The sequence below is a fragment of the Arachis ipaensis genome, chromosome B7 (assembly GCF_059453495.1).
Source record: "Arachis ipaensis isolate K30076 ecotype BB chromosome B7, ASM5945349v1, whole genome shotgun sequence".
Classification (NCBI taxonomy): domain Eukaryota; kingdom Viridiplantae; phylum Streptophyta; class Magnoliopsida; order Fabales; family Fabaceae; genus Arachis; species Arachis ipaensis.
The window spans coordinates 4,734,992-4,759,674 of record NC_142442.1 but is presented as its reverse complement, the minus strand read 5'-3'; the positions used below and the strand labels follow the sequence as shown (position 1 = coordinate 4,759,674).

General features: G+C 34.7%; 4 protein-coding genes across 5 annotated transcripts; all 4 read right to left on the bottom strand.

Moving 5' to 3' along the window:
- Nucleotides 1-6,168: 6,168 nt before the first annotated feature.
- On the bottom strand, nucleotides 6,169-11,229 carry LOC148550196 (uncharacterized). The gene is made up of 11 exons (XM_088494365.1): nucleotides 11,028-11,229; nucleotides 10,655-10,842; nucleotides 10,058-10,272; nucleotides 9,902-9,976; nucleotides 7,961-8,043; nucleotides 7,711-7,765; nucleotides 7,349-7,444; nucleotides 7,148-7,267; nucleotides 6,988-7,050; nucleotides 6,399-6,906; nucleotides 6,169-6,312 (listed from the first exon to the last, which is right to left on the bottom strand). Exons 1-11 carry the CDS (start codon nucleotides 11,227-11,229, stop codon nucleotides 6,169-6,171), a joined length of 1,749 nt encoding a protein of 582 aa, XP_088350491.1.
- A 1,358-nt stretch (nucleotides 11,230-12,587) lies between these two features.
- On the bottom strand, nucleotides 12,588-14,478 carry LOC107608682 (F-box protein AUF2). 2 transcript variants are annotated; one of them, XM_088494186.1, is made up of 2 exons: nucleotides 13,162-14,478; nucleotides 12,588-12,859 (listed from the first exon to the last, which is right to left on the bottom strand). In XM_088494186.1, exon 1 carries the CDS (start codon nucleotides 14,262-14,264, stop codon nucleotides 13,164-13,166), a length of 1,101 nt encoding a protein of 366 aa, XP_088350312.1. In that variant the 5' UTR covers nucleotides 14,265-14,478; the 3' UTR covers nucleotides 12,588-12,859; nucleotides 13,162-13,163. The 2 variants fall into 2 exon arrangements, with proteins under 2 accessions (XP_088350312.1, XP_088350313.1); XM_088494187.1 differs by having other exon boundaries at nucleotides 12,588-12,850.
- Nucleotides 14,479-15,606: 1,128 nt separating this feature from the next.
- On the bottom strand, nucleotides 15,607-16,680 carry LOC107606475 (F-box protein At4g18380-like). Its single transcript, XM_016308537.1, has one exon. The coding sequence runs from the start codon at nucleotides 16,678-16,680 to the stop codon at nucleotides 15,607-15,609; it is 1,074 nt and encodes a 357-aa protein (XP_016164023.1).
- A 2,047-nt stretch (nucleotides 16,681-18,727) lies between these two features.
- Nucleotides 18,728-23,044, bottom strand: AGT (alanine:glyoxylate aminotransferase). The gene is made up of 7 exons (XM_016310390.3): nucleotides 22,905-23,044; nucleotides 22,642-22,792; nucleotides 21,733-21,994; nucleotides 20,903-21,187; nucleotides 20,079-20,445; nucleotides 19,615-19,825; nucleotides 18,728-19,104 (listed from the first exon to the last, which is right to left on the bottom strand). Exons 3-7 carry the CDS (start codon nucleotides 21,935-21,937, stop codon nucleotides 18,967-18,969), a joined length of 1,206 nt encoding a protein of 401 aa, XP_016165876.1. The 5' UTR covers nucleotides 21,938-21,994; nucleotides 22,642-22,792; nucleotides 22,905-23,044; the 3' UTR covers nucleotides 18,728-18,966.
- Between the last annotated feature and the right edge of the window lie 1,639 nt (nucleotides 23,045-24,683).

The following is a 24,683-nucleotide window of genomic DNA, read 5'->3' as shown; positions in this document are numbered from 1 at the left end:
TTCTGGCAGAATGCTCCTTTGATTAGGAAGCATTGTCCAAGTTGATGAACTTCTTCAAAGAACACTTCTCAGAACATGAACTTCAAACGCTGATTCTCTCTCCTTACCTCAGCAGAAACAAAATTTTTTCTTTTTGTATCTCCTTGCATGTTGGTTAGTTGCTCTTTTCCAAGTCAACTCCTCGAGCTGTGTGCTATCAACTTAGCCTTTCACTTTCTTTCATTAATCCCCAATTTGAAATTTTGAGACAGATCCCTTTTTCTTGACCGAGTCCTCAGAATAGCAAAGAAAAAATATTTTCAATGGCAATCCCACATCTGAACTTTTGAGATACTACTTGGTCCCCAAGAAACAATCTTGGCCATTGATTCATAGCAGTGTGTCTCAGAAATCACTTTTTTCATTTATCTAAAAAAGAAGTAGCAGAGAGTTAGAGAAGGAGGGAAGAAAGTAAGATGCATACAAAGGGAAATAAATCACCTTTAGCCTCTGACTTAGCTTGATGTAGTTTGATTTGGGTGATTAGACCTCAACTTTTCTTGCTTAATCCTTCTCTTTCTTTCTTCTTTGGTGAATAGTTGAAGAACGAAGCTTTCTCTCTCATTCCTCTGAGTTCTGACCGAAGTGAAAAAGTGAACGTTGCCTTTGGTGAAAGCACTTTAGAGGGATTGGCATGAGAGAATTTCATTGGGCTTATGTTTGCTTTGATCCAATTGACCCAGCTGAATTTTTGCTTTGATTTCTTTGGGCTTCCTTTGTTTATACAGCCCATCAGCAGATTCATTTTGTTCCATAGTGGGCTGCAACACTTTAAACAAAATCATCAAAACTAATTAGATAATTAGCCCAATAAAATAATATTTGTCATCATTAATCATGTTAGTTAATTTCTTAACTCAACAAGATTTTCAGCTGAACCAGAGTGAAGTGGATTTTGAATTTGAATCCAATGAAGTTTCTGAGGTGTGGTTTAATTCTAGTTAATAATTGAATCTGAATTTGAATCCAGTTAGTAGTTTATGATTGTGTAGCCGAATAATGCGTGAACCTTGCCTGTGAAATTTGTTGTTCATTGTTCCTTGTTTGAATTGAATCTAATGTATTAGTTCTGATGAATTTTTGTATTTTATATCAGACGTTCGGATGTAAATCAGGAATATTTGGGTGTATTTTAGGAGAGTTTGGGTGTATTTACAGTTTATGACTTTTCATCTGACTGAGGGTGAATTATCTTATTCTTTTAGTTGAATTGTTTTAGTTTCTGTTTAATGATGATTCATGAATCTGATTTTGTTATTTTTTATGATGGTTTTATAGTTGTATTTAAATTATATAGTTTATGCTTGTGTTTAATATGGTGTATGTTACAGCCCCTCTGTATTGTTGATGAGCAGTTTATTCCCAAGGTTGGAATGAATTTTAACACCCTTGAAGATGCTGCAAAATTCTACAAGGATTATGCGAAGGCTACAGGTTTTTCTACAAGAGTTCGAAGCACAAATAAGAAGGAAAACAAAATTAAGAATCAATTGATTACATGTAGCAGAGAGGAAAAATGGAAATCGAAAATATCTCTCACCGAGAAGACAAATCTCTCTGCTGGTTTAAATTGTCCTGTAAGAATTTATGTACACATATTGAAAGACGTTGGTGTTTAGATAATTTCGAATGTCGTGTTGCATCATTCACATTCTTGCTGTCCAAATCAAGCAGAGATGCTCAAACAACACAGGAAACTAAGCATGTTCGTGCGTCGTACCATAGAGAATAACGAGGAAGCCAGTATTAGACCAAGCAAAACTTACCAATCTTTTGTTGCAGCAGCCGAGGGTCACCGCGAGTTAAATTTTATCGAAAAATACGTGAGAAATTACATCACGAGAGAAGTGCGGAATGTTTTGGAACTAGACAATGCAAAAGAATTTGGAAAATACTTATTAAGAATGAAAGAAAAGAATCAGAATTTCTTTTTCGATCTCGAACTCGAGGATGATCAGTCGATTAAGCTTGCTTTTTGGGCGGATGTAAGGAGCAGAGCTACCTGTGAGTATTTCGGAGATGTTATTTCATTCGACACCACCTATAATACAAACAGGTAATACGCTGTTCTGGTTTATGATGCTGAATTAATATTGTTGTATGAATTTGCTACAGAGTTGTATATTCGAGGTCTTTGGGTGTATAAAGTAATTATTTGGGTGCATTTAATGATTTTAATTCTATTTTGTCGTAATCTGTTTCAGGTATAATTTGGTTTGTGATTCTTTTGTCGGAGTAAATCACCACGGTCAGTCAACACTTCTTGGATGCGCTTTGATGAAAAATGAAGATATTCAATCATTCAAATGGTTATTTCAATGTTGGCTTCGTTGCATGGGAGGAAATGCTCTGAAAGAGATTCTCACCGATCAATACGCATCGATGCAAATGGCTATCGAGGCTTGTATGCCCACAACAATTCACCGTTAGTATATCTGGCACATCATGAAAAAGATTCAGGCAAATTAAATAGCTACAAGAGACACATAGAAATCGAATAAGAAATGAGCCATGTTGTTTGGAACTCTCATACTAAAGAATCATTTGATAGGAATTGGAATGATTTTCTATTGAAGTATGGTCTTGTGGACAACAAGTGGCTTTCAGGTAATGACGTTTAAAATCTGCAGCAAAGGTATAAATTACATATTTTTGGGTGTATTATAGTCTAATTTGGGTGTATTTTGCAGAGCTATACGAAGACCGTCATATATGGATTCCAATTTATCTCGATCACCACTTCTGCGTCGGGATGAGAAGCACACAAAGGAGCGAGAGCATGCATGCATTTTTTTAACAAGTTCATTACGCGGAACAGCTCACTTATCCAATTCATCAAACAATACGATAATTGCCTTGAAAGTAGGGAGCAAAGAGAGAGAGAATCGGATGCTGCAGATTTTCAAACCGTCATACCGTGTACTAGGGGTGCACAGATCCGGCCCGGCCCGAAGGCCCGGCCCGGTCCCGAACACTTTTGGGACTAATTTGGTGTGATTTCATCGGGTTTAGGGTCGGGTAAGGGTCTCAAAAATAGACCCGGTCATTATTTCGGGTCGGGTCCGGGCCATAGCTCGGGTCACCCGAAGTCGGCCCAGTGACCCGGTCATCATACACAATTAATATTTTGTGTTATTAGTGATGGATCATGACTATTCTTATGTGGAATTTAAGTATTGTAAATCTTAATATTTTGTGTTATTAGTCATTATAAAACTATAAGTTAATGTTTTATGTTTAGAATGCATAAGACTTTAGACTAATGCATAATATTGTGTTATTTGTATTGATTTAAATATTTGGTATTATTAGACAATATTAGTATTGATTGTGGTTATACTTTAGTATTGATTGTGGTTATGCTTTAATTTTGAAGAATGGTTGGTTCTTGTTATATTTTTCTAAGTGAATTTTACCATGTTAAATAATGGTTGAAGTCTTGAAAATTTGGATATTTTTACATGCTAGCTTACAAGAAGGTATCAACGTAATGTAATGTTAACGGCCCGGTTTTCACCCGGTTTTCACCCGGTTTTTACCCGGTATAATTGTGGCCCGAAAGTGTATTGGTTTCATCGGGTCTAGGACCGGGTTCGGGTCTAATAAATAGACCCGGTATATATTTCGGGCCGGGTCTGGGTCACATCAAACCCGGCTTCACCCGTCCCATGTGCACCCCTACCGTGTACAACAAAATCCTCCATAGAAGCCCAGTTTCAACATGTGTACACTCAGCAAAAGTTCAGGGAAGTCCAAGCACAATTCAGAGGGAAGGTGAATTACATCACAAGATTAACGAACTCCGCTTTAGGCTATTCAGTATACGAAGTTGCTGAACAAGTTTCTAGCTCAACATTCAACAAGTTTACAGTAACGTACGACTCGGTAGCAACCCAAGTGAAATGCTAGTGTTTATTATTCAAGTCAATAGGGATATTGTGTCGTCACTCCCTAAGCGTGTTGAGCTTTGAACGAGTAACCAAAGTGTCAACAAGATACTTATTAGAACGATGGAGCAAGAATATAAAGAGGAGACCCACACACATCAAGAGCAGCCACGACGAGCCATTGTTGGCACTAAGAAGCAAGAGGTTTGACAAATTGATGTTTCGTTCGCAAAATATATGTGAATTTGCATCAGAATCTGAGGAGCTCACCGTCATTCTGCACCGTGCCTACGATAACGTCGTGGTTGAGATGGAAGAATTGAAAGCCAAAAGGAAGGGAACTTGTTCGTTATCTCACGAAGATGCTAACTTGGAATCCGTTAATGAGCTTCAAAGCCCTCCAAGGGTTCGAACAAGAGGACGTCCAAAAAATATGCTAGGTTCAAAGTTGGACAAACAGATTGCAAATGCCTCAAAGAAGAAGAAAACGAAACCTCTAAGCGAGGTAAAAGTGATGTTCTTTAAATAGGTGGTAATTGAGTTTAATTTTTTTGTTAATAGTGTTGTTTAATTTTTTTGTTAATAGTTTTGGTAATATGTGATTTTATTTTTTGCAGGTAAACCTTTTTGATACTGCATCAGTGGTGCAACCGAATTCCAACCAATATCACGGACATGTTATGAATTATCAGTTTAGGGATCCAGCAGCAGGGGATAGAATTTTGGGTGTATAGTGACACTATTTGAGTGTAACATTTAATTTTTTGGGTGTATTTCTGCATTCTCTTATATTTGACATTTTCTTTTTTTTTTTATATATATTTTTCAGATGCTGCTGTTTGTGTTAGAAATTAGTGTTTTGTTTATATTTATTTGTTTTAAATTTACTATACATATACAATCAAATTCTAGAATTTCCATACCTCCTTGTTGGTTTCTTCATGGAAATATGTGTGTACTCAATTTGGGTGTATACCGACTATATTTGGGTATATTATTAATGAAAATGGGCGTATTAGCACGTATAGTATTGTTTTCTTTTATTTTTTTGAACCTGTAATTGCCAGCTTTTGAATGCAGCACAGCCAGTTTTATTTATGCAAAAATAATTTATAATAAGATTGTATTAAATATTCAGAAAATTTATAAAAATTGTTCAAACTATTCCAAGACTATACACCACTTAAACTAATCACTGTCAATATCATCTGATTCTATTTGACAATATGGATTCAATAACACTGCAGATGGCTTAGACAATCTTATTGCTTCACTTTCTCTAATTGCTGTATCTCTGTCTCGATTCATCTCATGAAACAAAATTCGTGAAGCATATTCAACTCGAAAGTGGTCCACCTCCGCCTACAGTTTAAAAGAATAAGCGTTTAATGAACTCTGTTAATTTAGTAAAGTAATAGAGAGTTATACAGTTTTAAACACAATTACCTATGTCCAATTGTCCCAGTCATATTTTCCCTTTTTAATATTTTGAGGCTCGATAATTTCAAGCCATTTCATTACATAAATAGTACAATCATAGCTCAAAACCAAAAATAAATTAGCAAATTAAAATAGCACAGCAACAGAAAACACAATTTTCAGAGAGAAAGATTTATACCTTGTCTTTTGCCCTGAAATGTTGATGTATGGCAGTTCAATTTCACGATCATTTTTCTTGAGAGGTTCCACCAGTATATACCCTCATTCGAAAAATCACATACCCCTAAAAACAAAAAAGAAAGCAAAATATAAGAAAGAATAAATCGAATAAATGAATACACCTAAAGGATCACATACTACACCTTATTTTGAATAGAAATAACCCAAATATTAAAACACAAAAGACAAAATCAACTTACAACAAATTTATTAAGCATCATTCTAGGTTTGGAGGGACATATCTTGTGATATGGGTCAAGGACACAAAATTTTTTCTTTCTAACATCAGCCACCCATAACCACCAATGCTCCGTATAGCAAACAGGTGCAAATATCTAAAGTATGGCCACATTGAAAAGTATTAGTTTAATTGGCACATAAACAAAAGAATTATGATTAGAAGTTTTAGAAAGAAAAGTTACATATGGATGCGATGCCAATTTTTTCAAATCCAAAAAAGGAATGAACATTTTGTAGTCCTCAATCATAAATGGCTTTTTTTATTTTGGCTGTAAGAACTCGCCACCGCCATGATTCCCAATAGCCATGTTCCGCAGTATTTGAGAAACACCAGAAGAAATATTTAATACACCCAAAATATTACACAAATACACCCAAAATTGAGTCCAATACACCTTACCACAATATTATGGGGCAGACAGTAAATTTCTTCTTTAAATCTTTTAATATTTTGTTTGTTCAGAATCAGACACATAGCATTGACAATCTATAAAAAAAAACTCAAATCAATTAAATCAATCAACATTGCATTCACATGTCATAATTAAATAATTAATCTTGCCGTAATTTTACCTCAACTTCGATATATTTGCTAGCTGCTAGAGATGCAAAATGGATTTTTGATAGTATCAATGGTTCTTGGGCATTGAGGGTGCACACTGGGTCATACTCATTAGTACTTCCATCCCAGTATGTCTTTACATTTGTGGCCCAAAGGTAGCACTTCTCTTTCATTTCAGCCGACAATTCCTTACTCCTTGTAGGAGCTTCAATTTTTTTAAAAATTTGGTCGGCAGGTTGCTTTTCGTGCGGGGGACTTTTACCCTCTGCAAAGTCCATTGCTACCTTAACCCCAGCGCTTGCAATTTTCTTCACCAGCTCCTCTAATTCTTCAATTAGTATAGGTGTCTCAGGACTTTTTTTCCTTCTGAGATCTTGGTTGCCCCCTTGAGTCAAGGTTTCTTCTTGACTTGAATCAGTGAAGTCGAGGCTGAATGACGGCGCCGAAAATTGTTTTGCTATATAGGATGCTGTGTTGAAGATCATCATTAATGTAGTAGTGGCTTCAGGGGGTGGATTACTGCATGTTGACATATATATTATTATAAGAATAAGAATAGATGAATATTATCGAAAGAGAGTTATATTATGTAGAACTTACATTTTAGATGGAGCTGGTGGCACTATGGATGTGCTTTCAGCAGGTTTCTGGGATTGTGGAGTGCTGTAGGGTAAGAGAAAAAGATTCCAAAGAGATACACCTAAATAAGAAAACAATACACCCAAATAATAACCAAATACACTCAAATATCATTCCTTACCACTTGGTTGTTTCTTCATTAATTTTCTCACTTGGGGACTTTGGGGGGGATGGTTCAACTGGTGGCACATGGCTTACTGCTGTTGTCTGGGACATAGGCATGCGTACTTGAATCGGAACTCTAAATAAGACAAAAATAAAAAGTTAAGAAACTCCCTTAAAATACATTATTAGAAGGTCGAAATTTAGTTGTAAAACTCACATATCAAGCAGTTCAGATTGCGAATATGTCTCCATCCGAACAACGATCATCTTCTGTTGAGCTGGGTCACTGACCGATTCTTCTTCCAATCTCAACCTAAAATCCACCCAAATAATGTCATACACCTAAAGAATTGAAAAGAAACACATGCTTTATTTTTTGAGAACTTACTTAGTTGCAGATTTTTTTTTCTGCCTTTTTTTCTTGAATAAAACATTAAAGGGCTTTTTTTTGCTAAAAAAAATATATACAAAATTAGAAGCAGATGGTAAAAAAGGAATTAAGCAACCAATATTAGAAACAAAAAATACATGCTATCTGCGGGTTTGTTTACGCTGCTTTGGTTAGTTTGTCGTTAAAACAAAGGATCACTCTCGCTTCCTAAGTTCACCTCCGGCATTCTAAGCATAGAATAAACTTCATTCAGTAAAAACATTATTTAGTTAAATCAGGATATCAAAATTCTATCAAATAAAGGATCTTACGTTTCGAATGAGTCATAGTGACCTTCCGTCGATGGCAGCCCAACTCCCTTCATCCTGGGAAACCAAAAACAATAATCAGCAACCAAAACACCTTAAAATCAGTAATATACACCCAAATATAACAAACCTTGTGCAGTAGCCTTTTCATTGGTTTTCTTCTTTTTTGATTCTCTTAAGAATTCTTGTAATACTTCAGTTCCAATATCAGTTCTGACAGTACATGCAAAAGAACATGTTAACAAATATAATTTTAATGATAAAGGGTAAGATAGTTTTACGAAGTATCTTACCTATCATAGGATTGAATTTGTTCTTCAGAAGACGAATGCTGAACAATGTGATTTCTCTTTTTGGATTGTGATGGAGCAGAATCGTCGGTTAAGAATTTCTTCTCGATTAGAGAAAATAACTTCGTTGCAAGTATAGTTCCAAACCGACAAGTAATGCTCAATCAAAGTTTAATTTTGGTTGTCACAAGTCCAACCCAATAAAAATAACCGAGAGTATTAGTCTCGGGTTGTTCTCCATAGGAATTACAATCGAGTGCTCAATTATTGGTGACGAGTATCATGGGGGGTTAGGTTGATAAAAGGGCAACAAAATAAATGGTAAGAAATGTAAAGCAAACAACTAAAGAAGCAAGTAATAAAGAGAGACATTCATGGCAAGGATTGAGAATAAAGGCTTTCTATCCTAGTCATTAATTATCATACAACAATACTTAACAAGAGCTAATCCTATTTAGTCATCTCCAACATTTGAAGAAAGTACAATGTTATATTCACATGAGAGAAGGTCAAATAAGACTAGTTAATCTCAATCCAAAAGTCCTAATTAACTTACTAATTGAATTAGCAAGAGATTAAAGTCAATGGAAACAATATTAACTAAAACTCTAGGTCACCAACATAAGTTGGGTATTAATGACTCAAGAGCACCCAATTTCTCTTTCCAAGCCAAGAATACTCAAAAAACTACTCTAACATCCAACCAAACATTTGTCAAACACTTAGAAGGCATAAAAAGAAAGTATCGTAAAATTACAAGAATAATAAAATCTACAACTACCCAATGCAAGGAATCAACAATAAACAAAGAAATTAACCATAAGAACATAAAAGAAACAAAATAAAGAAAATGACAAGTAAAACTAGAAAAGCTAGGATGAAAGAACAATAAATTGCAAGAAAAAGTAGATGAAAGTAAGAATTAAACCCTAGATCTAAGATGCAATTAACCTAAAACCCTAATTCTAGAGAGAAGATAGAGCTTCTCTCTCTAGAAAACTACCCTACATGGTCCTAAGCTAATCTAATTGCTCCCCCTTTGTCCAATCTTGAATTCTGCATCAAATAGCCTCAGAAACGAGTTGGATTTGGATCTGGGAAGCTCAGAAATTGCCCCCAACGTTTTCACTTTAATGAGGTCACGTGATCAGTGTCACGTGTGTGCTTCGCTGGCAAATTCCATCTACGCGTGGCTTAAATGTCCTCTTCGCGCGTACGTGTGAGTGACGCGTGCGCGTGACCTTCAATTCTCCAAATGCTCATCTCTTCATGAATTCTCCACTTTGCATGCTTTTCTCTTCACATCTTCCATCCAATACTTGCCTTATGAATCTGATATCACTCAACAAATATATCAAGGCATCGAATGGAATTAAAGTGAATTAAAATTAGCAAATTTAAGGCCTGAAAAGCATGTTTTCACTCTTAAGCACAAATGAGGAGAGATTCACAAAACCATGCTATTTCAATGAATAAATGTGAGAAAAGTTGATAAAACCTACCAAATTCAACACAAGATAAACCACAAATTGGGGTTTATCAGATTGTGTCCTGGAAATAAAAAAGTATGAATCATACAAACACAACAAAATTGATGATAAAATACTATCGAAAGCAGTGCATACTTTTTCGGTCGAGTTTGAATTTTTTTCTTTGATTTTTGTTTTTTTATTGGTGGCGATTCTTCACTTCTGAAATTAAATAATAAACACTATGTTAAAACATCAAATTTTGATAATAAACAGAAAAGAAAGCGATGCAATAATAATTTAGAATCTTACTCATTATCAGATTCCACTTTCACAGATTCACTTTCACTCTCTGAAGTGGAATCCTCCAAAATTTGCTTCCTTTTTCTGGATACCATTCTAGAGGGCAACCAATCATTAGCAAAAAATACCCTAAAAATGACAAAATACACCCAAAATATTACAAACTTTTTAGCTGTACGGGTGGGTTGTTTCCTTCTTTCTGTTGTTTCCTCTGAGTCTTGTTCAGACTCAGACTCAGAGGAAAAATCAAGTTCACTCTCCGATGAATCACTCTCGGATGAACTTGCCTTCTTCCTTTTTGTCTTTTTCTTTTTTTCTTTCTTTTCTTTTTCTTTCATTTCCTTCAACTTCTTTTTCACTTCCGCCTTCTTGATAATGCCCTTAAACATTTAAAACCAATTACACATCAATTCAGATGAGATGCACCCAAATAATATTCATATACACCCAAACTAGAGAGAAGTATTCTGTTCAGTTACCATATGACCATCAATCTCTGCTCTGATTCTCGCAATCACCAGTTCTCTATTCAAGTGGCTAACTCAGGGAGGTCCAGGAATTGCTTCTGCCTTCTTGTCTGCGTGTTTTGTTAGATAGAAATAGATTATCATCAAGGTATAGAGGCAGCCGTCAATTGATTTTTTTCTTTTTCAAATGGTAATTAGTTATGCCGTTGATGATGAAATTCAACACATGGGTGCCCCAGTTGCCCTCCGTTATGTTGTCCATCCGAAAAATTGGAGCTAGGTGGATAGGAGATACTTTATTAATCGTAGTTGGCAACAAAAATGTCATTTGAATATAGAAGATGAAAATCCTCTTGAACATCAAGCGATCTTGGTTGTTACCAACACCGATATTCATCATCTCATCGGTCAGATTCTTTAATGTCTTCTCCTGGAACCTCCTAAAAATCACTTTGTTCTCCTCCGAGAGATCCTTAAAACTCACTTTATCGAAAAATAGATTTTCCCATAAAAAAGAAAAAAAATTACACTCCAAATCACTTGAAATACACCCAAATATCACTCATATACACCTACATTTATTACTTGATTACATGAGATCAGAATAAGATATTACAAAGAATAGATTACAGAGAATGCAAGTATAGAGATTTTTTGTAATCGGTTACCTGATGCATTGAGACCAAGGGCAGCCCCTATTATTTTGGGTTTAACTTTAAACGAACCATGGCTTGTTTCCAGTTTGTTTTTGTCCAAATTAAAGGAATTTGCCAACTCCTTTAACAGTTTGTGCGGAATATTCATTGGCGGGATGTGCATGAGACCACCAAATCTTGATTCGCGAACAATGGCCTTCTTTTCCTCAATCATGTTTTCAAATTTTTCACTCAATAGTCGCGTGGCACATTTCAAGTATTTGGTTTGCTGTCAACAAAGCAAAATCAGAGTGATTTAAATAACTTATATTTATATTAGAAAAAATTGACTTGTTCTAAGTTATATATATGTGCTTACATTGTATTTTTTTCACCTTAGTTCTTGGTTGTCATTTTACTGTAAGGAATAAAAAATACTGTCAATAGATAAATATACCAGCCAAGTAATAGACATATACACCTAAATAACAGCCACATACATCCAAATACTAGTCCCATACACCCAAATCCACTCCTATACATATTTATTATTTTTTGGATTACACAAAATTAAATGAGTTCAAAATGAAATTCAACTCAACCAACAATGCATTTAATGACACTACAAAGTCAAGCATAAGTACAATAGCAGCAGTTACATTTCAATACTCTTAATATATATATCAGTCCCATATACCTCTATTTTTTTTGGATTATATGACATTATATTAGTTCAGAATGATATTTAAGTTCAAAGTGCCACTAGAAGCACCAGTCACATTCGAATTCCGACATATACACCAAAAAATCGGCCATATACACCCAAAAATGATTTCACTTGAAATACAATGCAGAGTTTATATGTATACAAACTCACTTCAAAACATGCAAACATGCACAAAAATAGATGAAAACACACGTTAAACTATTCACTAGAAGCACGTAAAACAGCGTAAACGACTTGAACAGTTTCATTAAAACAGCAATATCAAATCTAAACCAAGAACAGTGAAACAGAAAGAGAAATCTTAAAAACCTAGAAGATAAGTTAAACAGTACCTTGAATAATGTTTATTCTTTCTGTTTGGTGTTTTTTTATGGAGATTTTGATGTTTGCTGGTTGATTTCGTCGAGTGTTGGCGAGGAGTTTAAACATTTCTTCAGAGATTCCAAATGTGCCTTGAATCTCGACGGTTGCATTTTTGATTGAGAAAGAAGAAGAGTCGGTCATAATGTGAGTAGCGTACTTTGAAAACGGTTCAGTAAGGCGCGTGTTTAACACGCTTGAATTGGGTGAGAGTAGTTTTTGTTGAATTTAGCCTAACTTATAAGATTTGTAAGCCAAAAAAACTTGTATATATAGCATGACTGTTTTAATTATTAGTTTAATTTTTTTAGTCTAACAATTTAATAACATATTTTTAAATATTGTCAACTAATTGTTGATAAAAAATAATAAATTTTTCTGGAAGCAAAAAGTTTATATATCTTTTGTATATTTTATTTTTATAGTATAAAAGCAAAAAGCAACATTTTTTTATTTCTTATATACTTCTTATCCATCATTTCTAATATAAAAATAAAATATATATTAAAAAATATACACATATCATCCTTCGTTAAGAAATGTCAATTTGCACAAGAGCCCAAGGAGCCTTCAGATTGACAAAACATGCCATGGCATTGGCATGTGTGTATATGGTGTGTAAAACAGCTGCTCTCTATTTTTCTGAGCATTATCCTTTTGATTACCGCCCCATCTTTCATAGCATTTAGTGATTAGTTTTTTGATTCAATGAATCGAATCCTCAAGTGACGTAACGGGAAACCCCTCTTCACATGCATACAATTACTCCCTGCATGAACTAATTAGAACTCAAAATTAAGCAAAGCCTAGACAAGAATTTTAATGAAACTCAATGTTAATGTCATACCCTTTTGATATTAGTCAGATACAATGACGTAAAAGGCTACCTTATTCGCAACTAATTATTATTATTATTATAGCTATTAACATATGGTTTTGTTATTTACACGATGCTTAACTTGTTATAACGCAAAATTTTATCCTCTAATTCATGTTAGCTAAAATTCCACGTTTTCTGAGCATTTATTATTGTAGTCTGAAACGACGTCGTCGTTCAGTTATGATAGTTACGTAACACACCGTCAAAACGACGTCATTTCCATCACGTAGCAACTCCGCTTCTTCATCTTCACGATCTCTCTCTGCGCCTCCGCGAACAACGCCTGCTCTGCCGCATCACCGTCATAACCGATATCCGCTGGAGGAACCATCTCCTCCTTGCTGTTAGCAGGTCCAATCACGAGCAGCGTCGCTCCTTTCAGCACGCACCTCGCCGCCGGAAGCTCAAGCTCCGGCGCGTACCACATCCTCATCCTAAGGTCCGGCACCACACGCTCCGCCGTTAGCTCCGTCGCGCCTTCCTCCTTCAGCGACTCCCTCAGATCTCGGATCTCGTCCTCCCCCATGGACAACTTCCCCTGCCTCCTCGCATCACTTATCGTCGCCGTCTTCAGCGTCGGAAACTGCGCTAGCATCTGCTTCAGCAAGAAATGCCTCGCCGACGCCGAGATCAAGCACGAGATTGTCCACATGATCCGAGCCTTGAACTCTTCAGTCGGCACCGACGGCGGCGGATGAGGCACCGTTTCATCCTCCTGTTGTTCCTCTTTCAACGGCACCGACTCGCCGTCGTTAGATCGGCGAAACGAAGTCGCGCAGAGAACACCGCAAGTCTTGAGCTCGCTGCCGTAGATCGCTTTCCATTTGAGGAACTCCTTGTCGACGGTGCCGCCAATGGTGTGGAGCTCGAAATGAAGGTGCGTGATGCGGCGGAACGGTTTGAGTAGCTTCGGAGCGCACTGGCACAGAGAATCAGGGACAGAATTATCGCCTTCACCACCGCGGTTGCTGTGACGGTTGTTGCGGCGGCGGAATTTAGCGATGAGGTAACTGACCACTGATTTAACTAAATTTACAGGATTGCCCCTGCTGAAATTGTTATTATTTCCATTATTATTTTGATTATTGTTGTGGTGAGGGCGTTGAGAGACGAAGAGTGGGAGTGAAACGACGTCGGTTTGGGGGATAATAGAAGCGAAACGCTTGTTTAGTGTGAGGCAACGAACGAGGGTCTTAGCGTCTTTGACTCTGTTGAGTATAAGCTGGATAACATCGTCCGGTAGTGTGTCAAAGGGGCTGTTTGGCTCTGGCTCTTTTCTTTTGTAAGTAGAAACTGAACCCATTAGAATTGAAAGTTTGAAACGGAAAGGTTAAAGAGAGAGGTTAAAACTTTAAACTGGGGATGTCAGATATTTGCGTGTATGAGAAAGATAGATGATGGTGAAATAGGAGTGTTGATAATGGTTATGTAACGGAGAGGAAAAGCGTTTGAACGCGGTTTTGAACCTGGTTTTCTCAGAGGGGAGAGCGAAGGTTGTAGGAAGATTCGAGTTAGCGGTTTCCAAATGGGAATTGTGAATGGAAACGGGGTTAGGACTGAGAATTTGAGAAACAAACAAAAATATTGGATAAGTGAGTACTGAGTATTGCTATTTTGCTACTAAGTTGCAATAAAATAAGTCCTTTCCCCTTAATATATTTTTTTTTTAAAGAAAGGAAGAAAATATCCTTTTTCTTTGTGGGATGGAACCAAGTTAAGGATACGTTGAAAACAAGAATTATTCCACCATCCACCGTTTTTTTAATTTAATTGGATGCATAAATATTTTATATAATTATATAATTATATTTATTTTTTTAAATAATATTTATATAATTAATATAAAAAATAATTATTTTTATTATTGTGTTATTATGTAATTAGATCTACGTATAAATTTTTTTTATACTAACGGTGTATTAAATTTTTTCTTGTTGCAATAACTCCTTGGGATACATCTATCGATCCTTTTCTTTTGGCTAACAAAATTCTCTTGAAAAATACTAGTGACTAATTTACTTTTTTTTTTAGTAAATTTACAATACAGGTAAAAGTAAAATATTATTAAATCATATTTTCCTATTCATATATAATTCATATAGTTTTGGACATTGGTCATGTTTAACTTATTGACACATCAGTGAACTGTTTACTGGCAAATAAAATGTATGTGGTGCTTAACTATGAATTTCCTATAAATATTTGTGATCATTTATGATATTTCTAATGACTTAATTTTAGTGGCACAACATACATATATAGGAGTTAATTTGACGATAAATTATGAATAATGTTAGGTATACAAATAAAAATTGTTGCTCCCCTTTCTATATCCTTTGCTACTTGATAAAACTGCTGTAATTAACATTTAAGAGTATAGAAATTAAACAATTGTAATTGCAAGAATTAAGTTTTGTGGGTGTTTTTATTCATTTGTGAGCATGTCATAATTAATCTTATTGAAGAATGATGAATAATTTTTTCGCTGCTCTTGAAAAAAACACACACAAGTATCTACATGTACAATATATACAACATAATAACATATGAATGGCCATGAATAAGTAGTTTTGAGTGGCTAGTATATACATAAAGAAATAAGTATAAAGAGAGATTTGATAGCACTTAGATGTGTATGAGGTTGGTCATCGGAATTGAATTTTAGCGGATTGCAATCTCCAGCCACGGTGGTCAGCCTTGTTTGGCTTGAGCATCTCTCTTATGGCCTCCGAGAACATCATCTTCTCCTCCGCATTGCCGTCAAATATGCAATCAACCTCTCTACCCTTACTTTCCACAGGAAGAATCACAATCATCATTGCATCTTTCCACGTGCAATTCGCCATTGGTAGTTCCAACAATGGCACATACCACATCCCTAACAAAAGATTATTACTCTCTTCTTCTTCCTTCAACGATGAACAACCCCTCATATCACGCATCTCTTCCTCCGTCATCGCTAACATTCCTTCCTTATTCACATCACTCACTTTCATCGTCTTTAGCGTCGGAAATTGCGCCGCCATCTCTTTTACCAACTCATACCTCTCAAACGCTGATTTGAAGCACGAATTCATCCGATTCTCTCGGAATCGGAATCTGTTGTACGCCATCGCTCTTGGCCATTCCGGCAACCAATCACCGACCACGAATCGTTGAAGCACCATTGAGCAGCAAAGCAAGGACCAACTCTTCATCTTGCTGCCAAATCTAGCTTTCCATCGGAAGACATCGTCGGAACTTGTGATCAGATCTGAACATATCTCAACGTTGAGGTGCGAGATTTGGTGGAATGGTTGGAGGCGCAGGGAGGGAGAATCATCGTCGAACTCGTCGTCGCCGCCTCCGCTTTCGAGGAGGTTGGTGGCTAGGAAATTGATGACAGCAGAGTTGACCAAGTCTACGGAATCAGCACTGGTGAGTTTCCTATAATTATTATATCTTCTTTTTATGTTTCTAGCATTTCTTTTGTAGTAGGAAAGAGATGAAAGGTATGAGTAATGATGAGGGGCAAGGAATGAGAGTGATATGATATTGGTTTGGTAGACAATAGATGCAAGATGCTTGTTGAAAGAGAAACAGCTGATTAGGGTTTTGGCATCTTGAACTTTGTTGAATATTATGAGTATGACATCATCTGGGAGAAGCTCAAATGGACTACTACTACTACTACTGTTTAATTGATGGTTCTTTTGCGTCAAAATGGAAGGAAAATTCATGCTTGTAAATTGAGAGAGACCTTATGAAATTAAACAATCACAATGCAAAGATCGATGTCTGGGAAATATAGATTTAATAAAAATGAAAATGGTTTAGGCATAGCTGGGAAGTTTGATACCAGCAGAAATTGTTTTTTTCTTGTTGTAGGAGTGAAATCATTGGATAGCTTGGTTTGTGATTCTTTCAACAAATACACTATTTTTGCACAACAATTCTTGTATTAGCGAGTTTGTTATTTTGTACAGAATATCAAGTCGGTGTACATCTATTGCACCTGAATCTATTATTCTGTTATCAACAATAATGTTTAGTTTCTTCAGTTATTTTTATATTACACCTTTTCTATCTGTACAAAAACACTTACCTTAATTACTCAGATAAAATTACTAAAATTAGATAAAAATATCATTAGCTTTTTAGTGCATGCATTATGGACAATCAAATTTAAAGTTTGAACTACCAACAACCTCTCTTCCCTACACTTGAATTCTTATCATTACAACTAACTAGGGGAGCATAGCTTTTTGTGGTTTTTGGACATGAAGATCAACGGTTAGTTCATTCTAGTTTTTCTATCATAGATTGTTAGTTGGAAAAATTTAGCACAGTTACATCGTAGAAAATTAAAAGTTTTTCCTTTATCCTAAAAATAGAACATGAATAAATACGGTGCAACAGGTAGAAGTTAAAAAATATGCAATAATAAAGAACTAAGGAGGGAGCACAAGAAAATATTACAAACTAGTGTCTATACGTTGATTGATGAATAGCACTCAAGTGTCAACATGCAACTATGCAAGTATTTATTTCCTAAGTATAGTATTGAAGATATAAAATACTATTTGTGCTTTTTTTCCTGTTCCGTATTAAAATATCGATAAATGAAAGAGAAAGAGCAATATATATTTGTTAGTTGGTTAAAATAAGAGGAAGGGGTAAAACAAAAATCTTTAGAAAATTAAAAATTAAAATATACTGATTAAACATTTGAATTAAATATGGCGTAGGTTTTTTTTTTTTTTCCTTTTTAATAATAGTTAAACTAAATTCAACACTCTCAAATAGTGAAAAAAAGGTGAGTTTGCTTTTTTTTTTTTTTTCCATGTTTAGACACGAAAAAAATAGTGAAAGAAGGCATGAATCATGATAGCATTAAAGTGCAGCTTGTATGTATCATGGTTGCGCCAAAGCTACCACGAAAAAACTCGACGGCAGCAAAATAAAAATATTTGCAACTAATTTCCTTAAATTTAATGCTTTTTGTGTTATAGTCCCCTAAACAGCTAAACTGTTATGCTTCGCCAATCACTGCTCCTAGACAGTTCACACCACGAAGCGCGAAGCCGCGCCGACAGCAGCAAAATAGAAATAATTGCATTTAACACCCTGAAATTTGTGGTTTATACGTTTTAGACCCTAAACTGAGATGCTCTCACTCAAATGATGTTAATGGTTGAATTGAAGTGCTTATTTTTCAGAAATAAAAAAAAAAAAAAAAGGTCTTGCCAACAAGTGTCTTTACTCTTTAGGACAATTGTAGAAAATATCAGGCATACTTTTAAATGTTTTTTTTTTTTTTATCAAAGATAGGAGACTCGAACCCGCAACCTTTTAATTGAATATGGGAAGACTATGTCATTTGAGTTATAACTCATTGGTATACTTTTAAATGTTTATTTTCTAAATTTTCTATGAATTGAATATATTGGAAAAAAAAAAATTATTCTTTTAAACAATATCGCACGTTTTATCAGAACCCATTAAAAAAAAAAGAATTAAAGATAGTTATCAGGGTTTATTTTCACAAATATAATGTAATTAATGCTTACTTTTGTTAGGTATAAGTATGAATCATTTTGGTTTCTCTAAGTATTAACGAATTAAAACAATTTTTGTAAGTCATATATTCTTTCATTATACGTATATTCAGAGCAAAAAGAGAAAATTAGCTAAGAAATTATTATACATATACTCTTTCATCCTCTAAGGTGACATTCTTTAACTCTTATACTAATGATATCTTTCTATATTTATGCAAAGGTGACATCATAGTAAATGATAATGAATTTAATGTACATAAAACAAGGTCATCATCATAAGATGAAGTAGTATTAGTAGTAGTTTCTGATATACAAGACAATGAAAGAAGCAATGCATTTTAAAGTAGCACAATATATGTTCAGCTTCTTCAGCCTCACAATAACATGTATATCTTACAGAAAGTACCTTGCATTAAAAGAACAGTAGTAGTAAAAGAAATTAAGGTAGCCTGGTTCTGTAATCAATCAAATCCTGGAAGGGATCAGAGGAATATTGTTCTGTAAGTAAGCACTGGCAGCACCAACACCACTTCCAAGCTTCACAGGATAACCAACATCTTTGAGTATCATCTCCACACCAGCAAGACAACCCAACAGTTGCAACTGCAACATATGATTCAAAAGAAATATGTAACATTTGAAAAGGTAGAAACAATGTAGTAATTAGCAATTTGACAATGTAAAATCTTTGTTGAATCTTTTATGGTATGGCATTTATTTGGAATTTATTATTTAGGTGCTAAATTTTTTGTTAAACATTTATCATAGTTTAGTACAGAGTAAAGAATAGATAGAGTGAGCAATAAACTGAAGTTTCTGAATTTCTGGAATCAAAGTTTCTCTTCCATGATAAAGAGTACATGATAAATAAAGGTCGGTTTGGTAAAACTTTTACTTTTCGAAATACAGCTTTCTAAAAGCCGTAGCACCTATGTTCAATAAATCAAACTTAAAAGCTACGAGCATAAGTAATGATATTTTTAAATATCAAACACAAAACGTGGTGCTTGCATGCAACTCTCCAAAAAGCTTTACCAAATGAAGCCTAGGTCTCTAAATTTCATGTACTAATGTCTTGCAATATGATGTTGGTTATAAGAAAATAAATGTTACCTCATTCAAGTTGCCAAGATGTCCTATTCTGAAAACCTTGCCAGCAACTTTGTTTAATCCCAATCCTAAATTCATGTTGTATCTCTTCCATGCAATTCTCACTATTTCAGCGCTATCAATGTCAGGTGGAACAACAACTGCAGTCACAGTGTCACTGACCCACTCTTCCTTTTGGGTGCAATTCTTCAAACCCCATGCCTCTACTGCAAGCCTGCATTTACCACATTGAGTCCTTATTACATACCTTTGATCAAAAGCAAAAACTCTACCAATATTTCTAATTTTCAAAGATATTTATGAGTAGGATACACTAATCTCGCTGGGATTTAAGCTATATAAACATTTGACACCTTTGTATGCAAAATGTGACAATAACTTCATCTATAAACATGACATGGAAAAATCCATGGATGCTGAGAAGTCAGTGTAATTTAGGCTCTGTCTTTTAATATATCTGATCTCACCTGGTTGCTTTGCCTAAACGTTTATGCCTTATGATAACATTTTCAAGTCCTTCCTCAAAGATGAGATCAAGAGCTGCTCTGAGGCCATACAACAATTGAATGGAAGGAGTGTATGGCCAATAAGTTCCCATCTGATAGAATTTCAAGTAGTCCTTCCAATCAAAGAAAACTCTCACTGATTTAGCAGTCTTTGAAGCCTCAAGTGCTTTGGGGCTTGCACACACAATACCCATCCCTGTGGGAAGCGAAAGAGCTTTCTGGGAGCCAGTCAAGGCCACATCAATTCCCCATTCGTCCATGCGGAAATCGAGTGCACAAATCGAAGAAACTCCATCCACAAGGAACAGAGCTGGATGCTGGTAGTCATCTGATTCTCACAATTATACATTGTCAGTGCCATCGAAGAACAAGTGTGTGAGCAAACCAAAATGAGTAAACTATCATTTCTGATTATGAAAGACTCAAACGCTGACAAATCTAATCATAAAAAGAATGTAAATTGATTATCCCTCAAAGATTAGATTACTTTGACAAATGGTAGGACTAAGACATTTTTTATAAGTATCACATCTTTCATGATTATAATTGTTGGCGTTCAAATCTCTCATATTCAGAAATGTAGTTTATACAAGACACAAAATCAAAACAAGATCACACAATTGCATAAAGGTGGAGACTCGCATGCAGTTGAGTTGATAGTTGAGAATCGCTATCTAATTGTTCTTAACTATCAGCTTCACGTAAAAATAACTGCACGCGAGTTTTTCACCTTGGATGAAACCCTAATACAAATTCAATTCAATTCGATTCGATTGAAGACTTACCAAGAAGTTGTCTAACTTTGGCCAAGTTATTGGTGACACCAGTTGCAGTTTCATTGTGGACAATGCAAATTGCCTTTATAGTGTGAGAAGTATCCGAAGCAAGCTTTGATTCCAGAACATCAAGATTTGCACCCTGGCCCCATTCGCTTTCGACAACATCAACATCGAAGTTGAGGCGTTGTTGCTGATCAATCCACAGCAAGCTGAATTGCCCGATCAAGAATGATACGATTCGATCCCCCGGAGACAATGTGTTTGTCAGTGCACTCTCCCATGCACCGGTACCTGAAACAAAGCTTCGCAACCGTTACTTCTTAAGAACCCTAATTATAATCCGTCTACTAGTTTTTCTACAATCTCATCCAATAACTTAGCAGTCAAGTTTCACTTGGTTCCAATTCACAAATCATGATTCCAAATGCATAAGTAATCTGAGCTTGAATTATTACAATTTTTGTTAGCATTTATTAATTATTTTATATACTTATTTTGTAGAAAAATGGTGGCTACTTCTGCGAAACGAGTTCATGTAAAGAATGGTATTGCGAATTGTTAGATAATTTAACTGAATATGTTTGATTGAACCATTTAACGATTCGCAATACCATTTTCAAATAAAGACGTTTTCGTAGAAGTAAAATCCTCTAAAAAAATATTCTGTGTACTTATTTTATCTTGTATACTAAGTCAACATACTGGTTTTTGTTTTCTTGTAATACAAGGCAGAACTGAGTACAAATAAGGTAACTATAAAAATCCTTTAGATGAAAAAATAGATAATATAGGTTATTATGAACAATTTGGGTAGTTCTAAATTTATTATACAATACCAGTTGTAGGGATGAGAAATGGGACTCCAGTAGTAGTCTTGAAAATCTTCTTGACATCCTCAAGCAGGGTTTTAGTCAATGCAGGAATCGCCGGAGAACGGTAATCCTCGTTGTTTCGGTTCATCGCCCGGATGACCGGCTCAGGGATGTTGACAGGCCCTGGAACAAAGAGATGGTTTCTTCCTGGCGCGTAAACGTAATCCATCTTTTCCTTCTTTAGAATTCAAGCCGTTCTTGGCTTCTTCCTTCAAAAAGATACCACCTATAAAAATTTTAATTGTAAGTATTGGCAACTTTTTGAATAGTTGGTCATAAGCTAATAGGATTAAGCTGCTTGAAATTAAAGCAAAATTACATAGACATAACACATATTCCTTGGACAAAATCCTATATAATAAAACCATTTATTGATAACTGAAACTGAAAATCTTAGTTGAAAAAACTCTTTGAATCCTCACCAAGTTTTACATTAAACAAAGCATAATATATATTCTGTGGAAAGAACATCACAAAATAGCTTCTTTTTCTCATTTTCTTTCATGCTGTAACTTTCATACCAATAACAAAGCTAACACATGACACAATCTTCTATTAATATGAACAAAACCAGAGACAGCAACTCATATTCAGAGACAGAGACAAGATATTTAACAAAATTCATAGAAAGAATCATATGTATAAACACATGGAACAGTTTTTAGAAGAAGGAAAAAAAATTACACTCACTTTTTCTAATCTTTAGTGAAGTTCAACAAAACTCTCTTCTATTTTTAGAATTTTGGTAACATAACACGAATAGAAAAGCGATTTCCAGTGAATTTCACCAAACTTCAACCATATTAATCAAAGTATGAACATGTATGAAGTATGAAAACAATAATTCAAGCATGTTAGAATTTAGAAGAGTACCTTGATAAGGAAGAATATTCAGTGATCTTCGTTGTGTGGAATTTGGTTAAGGGAAGATAATAAGACGTGCAATTCTTCTTCTTTTCTAATTCTTCTTCCCTTGTTAGTATGTAACATGTAACAAGCTTATGTTACATACCAAAAGTGCAAACTGCAATAACAATATATTTATGAAGTAAGAGAGCGGAAGAACCAATCAAATGCAAGGGTGGGACCCACTGAGTTGCACACGTGGCAGATAAGGGGGAACAAGATTTTGCTACCATGAGGCCAGGAATGTGAATACTCAGTTTCTGGCTTGGATTTACACTCGCATGAAAGACACATCATATATGTTTTCAGCCTCTCCCTCTTCCTATGCTTTATCTGTTCTCTTTTGTCCAAATTCACTGCTTCTTTCTTCATATATTTTTTCTTGTAACAACTATTTATGTTGCTTGATTTTCATCTTATCTTGTTTGGCACGTTATAATATATTATATATAGATATTTTTTTTATTTATTATACTTTTCCAACTATATAGTGCACCATGTTTATTAAATATTAATCACGTCCCATCATTTCGGGGAAGTGATAAACTCATTAAACCAAATCAATCATTTAAATCTTTGATATGATCATATGTTTGGCATATCGATTGAAGGCAAAGTACTTTTATATTGGAAAATTTATACCTACTTTATTGAACACATGATAAACTGGTCCAAACTATAAAGGCATGGCATCCAAGCTCATGTGCCTTGAGACATATACTTAGGTTCCTTGATTTATTGGATAAAGCACAGATTAAGAAATGAGAGAAAAAAGTTATTCAAACATTAGTTATCAAAATAACGTTGTAATGTTCTTAGTTTTTGGATTTTAAATCCCCACCAATATAACGTGTCAATATAAAATAGTTTTATATATAATATTACATTAGCAAAAAAATATATGTGATTGGATGACCATATAAAATATTTTATACTATTTAGTGCATCAAAATTAAACTCTTTTTATATCAGTTAAAAGTCTGATTATATATATAAACAACATTTCTCTGTTGTGAAATTTCTATACATATAAAGAGCTTGGAATTTTGGAACAATGAAGTGTGAGGCTGAGATAGCAAGATGAGAGATAAAGAGATAATAGCATGTCAACCACACTTGGGTGGTGCTGTGGAAGGAAATGAGGCCACACAGCAATGTGTCTTGTGATTTTATGGATTTCCTTTCAATGTTTGGCTTTATCTCCCAAGTTTGAGACTGCTTATGTAAGATCCACCTGTGACCACGGAACTGCCTCATAATCAATACTCACAATAGTGTCTCTATTTTCTTCCCTCATCTTAAACTTTGTCCTTTATGTTAATTGTTCAGTTCATTTTCTGCTCCCAGAAAGTGAAGTGGCTTCGATTTTCAGTATAGAATTTGCTTCGCTTCCTCCTGATATATCTTGAGATTTTTTTTAACCAACATATTGATTGTAATTGGATCAAACTCTTCTGAAATAAAAAAAATTGATAAAGTAAAAAAAATAAAAAATAAAAATCTAATCATCTTTAAATCAAGATAGTAAAATTCTTACATAGTAACAATTACAAATTTACTGATGGTGAACTTCTTATTTTATCACTTTACAATTTTTCTTACAACTTTAGAGGATTTTTTCCTTTGTACTTTATAGAAGTGATAATAATTTCTATGGAGTCTAAATTCTCATAAAGAAATATTTATACATATAAGAGATGCATCACATTCTACGTTGGATTAGTTATACAATGCAAAAAATATTTCCAGCAACTGAGGAAAAAGAGGGACGGGGATAAGTTTTGTCAAATACTTTATGGTAAAACTAGTTTTAATTTATCAAATCTAACAATGTTTAACAAGAAACCAATTCATTTTAACTTCAATACCTCCTGTCAAATTCTATTAACTTAAACATCAAACAACTACCTGTAGTCAATCAGTATGTGTATTCTAAATATATTACAACATAATATATTCCACAAGTCCACAACTCACAAGCTTGCAACTCAAATCAAGGTTCACAGTAT